General features: G+C 36.2%; 1 protein-coding gene across 3 annotated transcripts in view; it reads right to left on the bottom strand.

Moving 5' to 3' along the window:
* Nucleotides 1-946: 946 nt before the first annotated feature.
* Nucleotides 947-9,978, bottom strand: part of PDE6C (phosphodiesterase 6C) — a 28,092-nt gene continuing 19,060 nt past the window's right edge. The window contains exons 15-23 of one of the 3 annotated variants that reach the window (XM_064144703.1): nucleotides 9,465-9,552; nucleotides 7,700-7,800; nucleotides 6,544-6,651; nucleotides 6,251-6,314; nucleotides 5,188-5,262; nucleotides 4,955-5,038; nucleotides 3,750-3,903; nucleotides 1,658-1,718; nucleotides 947-1,031 (exon numbers count right to left, since the gene is read on the bottom strand). In XM_064144703.1, the coding sequence (XP_064000773.1) occupies nucleotides 1,690-1,718; nucleotides 3,750-3,903; nucleotides 4,955-5,038; nucleotides 5,188-5,262; nucleotides 6,251-6,314; nucleotides 6,544-6,651; nucleotides 7,700-7,800; nucleotides 9,465-9,552 (703 nt within the window). In that variant the 3' untranslated portion in view covers nucleotides 947-1,031; nucleotides 1,658-1,689. The remainder of the gene's footprint in view (nucleotides 1,032-1,657; nucleotides 1,719-3,749; nucleotides 3,904-4,954; nucleotides 5,039-5,187; nucleotides 5,263-6,250; nucleotides 6,315-6,543; nucleotides 6,652-7,699; nucleotides 7,801-9,464; nucleotides 9,553-9,978) is intronic. The other 2 variants (XM_064144701.1, XM_064144702.1) reach the window with 2 other exon arrangements.

Raw genomic sequence — 9,978 nt, 5'->3', positions numbered from 1 at the left:
GTTGTTTTTGAAGAGCTAATTTGTGTGCAGTCTCTCATCTCGGTTGTAGAAAGGGAGATAATGTGAATTCTGATGTGCTCTGTTTCTGATGTCCTCTCTCTCTCCCAAGATTAAATTGGTGCCAGTTCATTGGTTTTCAAGTAATTTACTCAATTTTTTAAAAAAGTGCATTTGGGAGTACATGTGCCTTTGAAAATGCATTTAAATGTAGATCCTATAGATACGCTGAGTTATCTTAGTACATTTGTATGCAAAGTATGATGTTTACAGCCTGCCTTTTTACATTTTTACAATGAAAGGTTTAGGAACTGTGGGCAGAGCCGTGTGCGTATGGGCTTCTCTGTGCTATCGCTACAATTTACAACGTTGTCCTTATTAGTCTTGAAAAAATACTGTGTACCATGGACCTGCTTTTTAAAGATGTGAGCCAGAGAATTGTGTTGAGCATTTCTAAAGTGAAAATGTTTACGCTAGAACTCTGCGTAGTATTGAGAATGAAGGAAAAGGACAACTACAGATTAAATAAATACACATAATATAAAAATCTAACTATACAAGTTATGAAAATCCCTATTTTTTTCCTTTGAATTGTACATGTACACATTTCATTCAGTAATTTCACATAAGATCTGTCAAAGTTGATTTATACTTTTTGTGGACAGTGTGCAGAAGTTGCATATTTGGATAAAAGTCCTGTATATAAATTGTGACATGAAAAAACATCTAGAGCGCACAGTTAAATAATTTTGCACCATTATTTTTTCTTTTAATTTTCCAGTTTGTAATTGAAACTGTTTGTTTACTCCATTATAAATTATTTCCAACAAACAGCAGGAATTTAAGAGAACTGTTAAGGGATCAATCTATACTATTCTAGGCGAAGCAGAAATCCACTGAGGCTCATCGAAGTTCTTTCTAGATGCCTTTTCACTGTTCAGAAACGGTGTCTGAGACAAAGAATTACAAAACTATACATGTTTTGGATTTTCCTTCCTCCGTGCTTCCGCCACCACCTCCTGCTGCACTTTCAGCTGTAAAAAAGAAGGAGGGTAAAGTGAGTATATTCTGTTAATTTTAGCTACTCTAATTTCTTGTTAAAAAGATGTTGCTTTGGAGATAAGCATATTATGTGTGTTTGTCCTTCTGATAATTAATTGTGCTTTCGCTACTTGTCAGGGAAAATGGAATAAGAAACAGTAACACATCTCATATATATGTATGTGTATATAGTGTAGTAGCTGATACCAACATTTCTCAAAGGACCAAACACACACTGAACCACTCTTACTGGAAAGTTTCAGTAGTTAAACAGATATAGCTCTGTCTCACACATACAAAACTGAGGTATGCAAGCCATGCAAAACAAATAAACTTGGATCAATATAATCTGTGAATCTATTTTTGAAGTGGATCACACGAAAACTTTAATTTGACCTAATTGTATAAGCCTTTATTCAACCCTGCACAAATCCCTTTGTAATTACTAATTAAGAGAGACATTTTTTATGTTTGTTATCTATAGCTACTGATTCTGCTACTGTCTCTCTCAAATGATTCCACAGATGCTTGTTGGTCATAAGTAAGATTCTTCCAGTGTAATAAATAGCGTTTCCAGGTTCATTTAATGTAAGATACCAATATTAGAATTAAAACTTACATTTGAAAGCTGTGGATCACCATGTTACTAGGTCATTTTCGACCCTTTCCACCCTTTCCACCTGCATTGAAACATGTCACATAATCAGTGGCCCAAGCTCTGTAATTTGTGGATATAATCAAAACTATGTTACTAACTATGTATTTTCTTAGTTTAATCGTATGTATTCTGCTTTAGCTTCAGTTCTGAACTTTCCACTGTAGTGGTTCAGCAAATATGTTTATTTTGTTTTCTGTCTGCTGAATGGCTGAAAATAGCCAGGTCAGTGTGATCTAGAGAAACCACCGTGGTTCAGCATGTATGAGATTCTAGTTTGTGTGAACTGACTTAAAACCATATATTTACACAGCTTTGATTTGACAGTGTCAGATCTGTTCTTCACAAATGTACATGGTCTGATTTCAGTGCATGTTTTTAAAAAGATGCAAAATAATTCACTTACATTTTATGGTACCACTTATGATATGCAAAGGTCAGTTCCTTATCTCCTGCAAATCAACCTTACAGGCTTGCCTATGTAAGGTTCTTTGTGGGAGATTTTTTTTTCCTTAAGTCAGTGACTTATTCTAAAATAACCAATGATGTAAGATGGTACTAACTTAAGGTGGGAGTAGAAATACTCAAGTCTTCCTATATGTATAATCTGATTTTTTTAAAGAACTGTATGATTAAGGGCATAGGATCATACTTCAGTAATCATACTATTTGCCAAGAAAGTAAATGTTTGTGTGTAGGTTCCAGGTTGCTTTGTTTTGCTGGTATTTCTGTGAGGTTCAGATGCTTACATTCCAGTGTAAGGAGAGAGTACTTCATTCATACTCACAACCAGCTAGTTCTCAGCAATAAATTAATCTTAAATAAATAAGACTATATGATATTGTTAATTGCTAAAAAAAAAAGGTTTTTAAATAAATCTGGAAGACAATGGAGTGGCCATAATTTCTGTGGAAGTGTATGTAAGTGGCACCACAGCAGGCCAAAATACTTCTTGTAATTCCATTACAAGATCTACTTTAAGTCGTATAGCTGACAGTACTTTCAAAAGCACTTTGCAACAGTTTTGTTTTTAAATTTTAGCCTAGTTTTTTTTTGAGTCAATAACTCAAGTGTATTTCCACTTCACACTCTAACAGTAACTTCATCAAGTTGCTGTCTTGATGGCCTTGAGTAGGCTTTGCTATGTGTGAAATGTGAGGAATACTCACCTATTTCCAACAGACACTAATCAGTACTGCTTAATATTTTAAAGACGTGAAACAGAATAAACTAACTTTTCTTCAAACTAGCTGACAATGAATCATTCTGTAGTGTTTACATGCATTTTTGTTTTAATCTCTGAGTCTTTTCAGTCATCTCCAATAATAGGCAAAGCTATTGACCTGCTGTTCCACAAGCAGTACAAAATAAGAATAACTGACTCATTTCACTCTTACAGTTGAGTGATAGCTTCTCAGCTCTCTAAAATCAGGTTCTGTTCTAGGTTATTGTACACAGAACCAACTTTAGGACTTGGGCTGTCTTAGGAAGATTAGTGTTAAATACATCATACAAGAGAGAATGCATTTCAGCCAAGTATCTGATGGTAGGGAACTAAAGCCAAAAGCTTTACCTTAAACTTGAGAGAAGTAGGGATTTGCTCTTTTATCTTCAAAATGGACATTATCCTTTCCCCTCTCTTTTCCTTAAGCTTTTCATTTTCAGCTTAGACAAAGAACTAGCATATATTTGGGGCTGACACCACATAGAATTTTGGTAAATCTGTAGTGTTTCAGGCAGTTGCAGTATCCAGAGATAAATAAGTGTTTAACTACATTCTGGTTTAAGTCTTAAGAGAAAAGAAGTTTTACATTCCCCTTGCTTTTATGGTGGTCCTATTTTCTATAATTCTGCAGTGTGAGTCCACTGGATTTGTGTAATCTTTAAGGGTGCTCCTCCAAGTGAAGATAAAGCTAATTTGGCTAATTCAGAACTTGCATACCATTAGTATAAAGTTGAATAGAATATTGCATAATTGCACAGCAAATGTGAATTTGAGAGAGAAGATATATTAACTACAATTATCTATAAATGAAAACCATAGAAGTTACTTAACCTTTTTTGGCAGCTTCTTCTTCTTCCTTTTTCTTTTGCTCCTCAATAGCTTTCATCTTCTCATCATATTCATCAGCTCGTGTTTTCCATTCAACCCTATTGTTTTGAAGACCATCAAACATAGGTGTAATTTCCTTGTGAAACCTTGAGAATTCCTATACAAACAAGTTAGTGAATTAGAAATTTATAAACACTGATGATCTGTAAAGTCTGTATTTATGGAAATACTGTTACTTTGTAGAAAAAAAGAGTCACTTTCCTTTTTCTGTTACATCTAATTCAGTATGTTACTAGGCTAACTGATTTTATTTTATTTAACTGTTTTTTTTCAAGCACTTCTTCCATCTCTGGTAGGGCATTTTCTGTTGAAGAGAAAAAAAAATATTGTGTCCACCTGCTGGTGCACATTTGAAAGCCTGTTCTTGACTATGCAGTGCTACCATATTGTTGGAAATACTGTGTTGGGATAATCCCTACTACGCACATAGTCAGAAAAAAATCTGAGTTATATACTATGTATTTTAGTATCTTCCTTAGTCCTACATTTGATAGTCTGATAGATAAAATACAATTATAACTACAATAAATATCTTATTGACTGTTTATGATTTATTTTAAAAAAATAATATTCTATAGTGTGTTCCAAGCAGATGAGGATGGAGCTGAAAATGTTCAAAAGGTACATATCACTTTTCTGCATGATGTTTTGGGATAATATTAAAAGCTGAACAGGTGTTAATAGTGTTACCCTTTCCATGCCTTACAGAAGATACAGAATATCTGTATTTCCAGAACATTGCATATTTCCTATTTCTTTGGTGTGCAGTTAACTACAACCTGTGTAACAATCCACATGTTGAGCACTTGTATTCAGTGAAACTGTGAATCATAGAATCATATAATCAACCACGTTGGAAGAGACCTCCAAGAAGAATCAGATTGGGCTTTCTAACTCAGTGTTTCCAGGTAGTAACCCTCAGGGTGCACATAAAGATCTTAAGTTATTACAGATTTAACATCTCTTGAATTTGCTTTGTGGGAGCAATTCTTCTGTGTAACAGAAGAATGAAAAAATGTGGCATTTGTGATAGTTGTTTACCCTGCGACCAAGAGTCCTGCTGCTGTCTAGGTTTTTTAAATGGCTACATTTTGTCTTTAATTGTGCCATCACAACTACTGCTATGGGAAAACAAAAATTGTTCTTACCTTGTACACAAATGTACACACAAAATCTATGAAACCAACTTGGAGCTTAGGTAATTCATCCCCTTTATTTCTGTCCATCATAGGCTAGAACAAAATAGCAGTAATTTTTAAGTGATGTAGATAACATGCTTTTTGGCATAACAATCCAGTAAGCATCATGGACTATTATCTATTCACTGTTTTTATAACAGTTAATATTACTTGGCACAGTTAAATTGTTTACAATTACTTACAATTGGTTGTTGCTGTAGCACAGTTCGTTCCAGGTCACCTTGCTCCCAGAATTCATTTGCAACCATGAGGGCAACCTGAATAATCACAATTCAGTGGAAATGTCAGCAGAAAGCAGTAAATTTCAATAAATAAATAAACTAGGCTTCCCAGAAAGTATGAAAATGTTGACTCACCAAGGACTGCCATACTATTGTGTACTACTTAACTATTACTGCTAAATTCCCATCCACTAAGAGAGGACTTATTTCCTGTTCTCTGCATTATCTCTGAGTAGTTTTACACCTCATCCAGAAATAGGGAGTGTAGGTGAAACATAAAAGAATTCCACTCTTTTATCCCTGTAGAGATAGTCAGATACATCTTTCAAGAGTTACAGATACTTTCAGGAATACTTAAGACTTTTTCCAGCAAATTATCTCTACCATATTCTGGTGCATGCTGAGTAAATGGTAGATTATTGCCAGCAGGAACAAGGCCATATTAGCAACGTCTCTTAACTACTCTGTAACTTGTGACTTAGAAGGCTCCACAACCATCTTCCAGTTGTATTTTGGTTATGCATTGTTAAAACCTGCTCCTGCAAGGCTAAGTGATGAGCTTCAGTGTAATGGTCAATAAGTACTGAAGTTCTTGAAGCGCTTATGTACAAAGCAGTGTCACAAGGTATTGAAGAATTTCATGTTAGTGTATTTAAACTGCTTTGCAATGACAGCAAAATCTACAGAATAGACACAAAGTCTTACTAGTGGTAAATCTGTACCTAAAAATTAGCTGACAACCAGCACCAAAACATCCGAGTGGTAACTAAGGGTAGCTAGAAGAGCTGCCAGAGTAAAAGATGCCAATTTTAACTGGAGGACAAGTAGAGAAGGATAGACAGGTATCACAGAACCTTTACACTCACAGTGACAGGCGTGGGGTTTTTTTGTGGAAATACTGTTGGGTGCAGATACTTGAATATTAATCTATCAATTGATAATTAGTTGGGTTTTTTAAATTATGCACTAAATAGGCAGTAAAACAGATAGTAAATGCAATATTATGTATTTGAAAAGTACCTACCTTACTTTGCACTTCCCAAGGCTTGGTTATTGCAGACAGGTCACATCCAGTCATCATCATAGCCCTTTAAAAGCACAAAACATAACAGGAGAGCAGTTAAGATGATGATAGGGGAGAAAAAAGGTCGAAAAGGTCATTTTGAGAGGATTACAGACAGCTAATTTAAAATCATGGTTATGCTTACCATCAGACAATAATACCAAGTCTTTATTTACATGTTTAGATGCCCAAAATATTTTCAGTTCTTGTCCTATGTAACTGATTGAATAAACAGTAAAATATTAACCACCTACATGATGACTTCTTTTTTGGTTGGGTCAATAGATATATATTTAATTGCCTCCTCTTCTGTTTCCATTTTTTCAATTGCATCCACAATCTTTTGAAACATAGTTCTTTTCCTGTTAAAATATACCAATAAACTATATATTAGTAAACATTAGAAAGCATTAGAAATTAAATAGGAAGTCATATTTCTGATACTTTTTATTTTCCAAAGGAGCATTCTAGCCATAGTAATATCAAAGTAAAAACTTCTTCCTGCTGAACTCAAACTCTTCAGGTGACCTAGCACGTTAATTTTTTGCTATATACCACTGACGTGTAAAGTATTATGTCAGAATTCCTGACAGAAACAACCAGTTTCCTAACTCTTCATATTAAACTGTTTGGTGGGACATCCTTATTTATTTAGTATTACATGTTTGTTACTTCCTGTAGTGTAATGAATGTTCTTCCACTCCCTCCCCTCAAAAATCCCAAAAAAAAAGGCACTAAGTCTTGAACTTTGAAAAGTTCAAGCATGACTTGCTGCTGCTTAATAAATCTTCTGATTTGCATTTACAATAAATGTAATAATGGAGTTACTGTTCACTTAAAATTTAATAACTGCTGTTGAATAACCTGATGAATTGTTTCCTGTCTCGTGACTTTAAGTTGTCCTAGTCATAAGCTCAAACAAAAGACTCAATATATTTTTAAGGAAAATGATCACTATAAAAGCACATTAAGTCAGTAACTTAGGAATAGGATGGAAGATTTTATATTTGAAGTCTTTGTCACGTTTAGTGGTGGGATTAGTTGATGTCTGCAGTTTTGTTTTTAAACTAGCATCTTAATTTCCATGTCATATGCGTACTTCTCTTTAATATGAATTTCTAGTTCAGTATCATACATGCCCACAACCTTAAGGTTTGGCTACAGAATCCACCCTTCTGAAATACAGTGTTTGCTTTGACTAAAAGTGTATTTGAATGACCTACTAAAAGTATACTAGGTTTAAAAACATTTTTGTATTTCATCATTTGAAAGCTTAAAGTGACTCTAAGAATGTCTTAGACTTAATAACAAATTTCAATTAGCCTTGTACTCTGCATATAAACAACTAAAATCTACAGTTACAAATTACTTTTTTTTTCAGTAGGAAGTTATACAGAATTTAGTACTTACTTGAAATACAAAGCCAAATCAGTTGCTATTATTGCAACTTCAAATAAGTGTAGAACGGTTTCAAACTGTCGCTTATTTAGGTTCTGGAAGATGTTCAAACTCTGCAAGATGGAAAGTTTACGAATTTAATTCCTTTTATAACACTGTCTTTGGTTTGTACTCTACAGATTGGCTCACAGAGCAGTATAACAAAATTGTCCAACTCCAGTCCCTAAGTTAAAGTGATGCTACAAATGAAAAAATTAGTCAGTTGATAAACACAGCCCTTATCCATGGCTAACAAATGGCTAAATAACTGTGTGAACATTGGGTGGGTCTACGATGCTGCTCTCAGGAGCTGCACAAATACCTAAATCCACAGCAACTCAAACAGTTGCAAGTCCTCTTGACGTATCATTGAAAACCAAAGAAAGCCACTTGCATTCCACTTAATTAGTAAAGAAATGGCAGTTCTTCATAACTATAGTTCACATTCCATAAACCTGATTTTCCTAATGTTTTAAAGTTTCACATCAGAGACCTTTTCCTCCTGTTAACCTCAATCAGCACAACTGCCTGCAGTGCTCTGAGACCTGCCATGGCAAGTACTATGTCGTTTTCCTCAGGCAAAGGAAGCAAAGACATCACACTTGGTACTTTTCTAAGTCTTCTGGCTTTTCTCCTTTTCTTAACTGAGGGGACAGAATACCTGTGAGAGCATGGAGCACTGCAGTGCCACTATTGAGAGCCTCCAGAGGTCCTGACAGCTACTCCAGCAAAGAGCAGTTCGCCCCCAGCAGTCCACATTTGAAAAGGTACATCACCATCAATAAAGGTAAGGGTGCTTGCTGTGGTGGTTGAGGGGTTTTAAGTCATAAATCTTCTGGAGTTTTTATGATCACTGTGCTACTGATCATTGTAAAGACTTACTCCTTCTGTGGCCTCATTAGGTCAGGAAATAGCAGCACCAGTGCTAGGCACTGGTGACTGGGAAGTGCTGATGGAAGTGGGTACTGGCCACACTGATGCAAACAAGTGGGGTGGAAGGGACATATGTTCAAGCCTTGCCTGTTATTTCTCTTCAAAACACATATTAAAAAGTTGCAAATAGTCTCTTTCCTTGAAGGCAGGGCAGGTCAAGCACTACTGAAGGAGGAAAGGCTGACCTGCAGAGGAGGAGCAGGGCTGCACAGGGCAGAGGCCTGCGCTGCCACCGTTTTGTTTAGCCTGGGGAGGCTGAGGTGAGGCCTCACCTCTGCACCTGCTGGGGAAGGGCAGTTGAGAGCATTTGCCTCGTTCAGGGCAGCTCAGTAACGGCGGCTGCAGGACGGTCTGATGATAACACCTCTCTTTTAGGAAGGTCAGGTGTGGGGGTGGGCTGTCCTGGGGGGTCAGGGAGACTGCCATAAAGAGCTCCATCCCTCTGTTCCTCAGCTGCCAGAGCCAGCAGCTGAACTCGCACCCCATGAACCAGGGACAGCAGTTTAATGACAAACTTCTGTATGGATATATTTTGTTTTCTACTCCGGTTTTGACATCTGCTGTTTTGTGAAAGCAGGAAAAAGCTGAGGAGTGAGAGGGAGGCTCAGAGGGAAAGCTTTCTATCTTGGACCTGTTTCTGGTAGAAATACCAATAATTCTCTTAAAGTGGCTAACACAAAAGAATTTGGCTTAAACTTCCAGGTTTTAGCATCATTTCTTAATCTGGACCTAGAGGAACGAATGGGACAGAGTGAAATTTGGAACATCATCATTTCATTGGATCTTTTGCGTTGATCAGACATACCTCATCTTGCAGTAGGGTTTTACTGTACTCTAGGTGATGCCTTTCTAAAATGGAAGAACCATGGAGTTTTGCCAGTGGAGCAGCTGACCTGTTGAAAAAGATGTAATTCTGTGTAGTACTTTGGAGCTGATGTTTTTTATTCAAATTTTTAGAATGAAAATGCTTCTGATCTGCATGTTCAATAGTTTGTTCTATATATCCTCAACCATTGGTATAATGCAAAGGAAAAAAAAGCTTGGTTGTCTGTCTTCCCTTGTCTTCCGTGATGGAAATTAGAGAGCAGTGATGTGTCCATTAAAATCAGGGTTCATTAAAATCAAAAGTATGGTTAGGTGCCTCAAAATTGAAACATGCCTTTGTTTTATTCTGCATGTTCAGTTTTGCTGTTTGATTAACCTACACATTTTCTGTCTACCTTAAAAGTAGCCTTTATCCACCTCTGTTGCATGGCTCTTGTCTGTCTGTAATGACTGTGGGCCATATTGCCCATGACTCTTGTTGTAACTGATTTAAA

The sequence above is a fragment of the Pogoniulus pusillus genome, chromosome 6 (assembly GCF_015220805.1).
Source record: "Pogoniulus pusillus isolate bPogPus1 chromosome 6, bPogPus1.pri, whole genome shotgun sequence".
Taxonomy (NCBI): Eukaryota; Metazoa; Chordata; class Aves; order Piciformes; family Lybiidae; genus Pogoniulus; species Pogoniulus pusillus.
The sequence above is the reverse complement of the archived record's forward strand: the minus strand, read 5'-3'. Positions and strand labels throughout refer to the sequence as shown.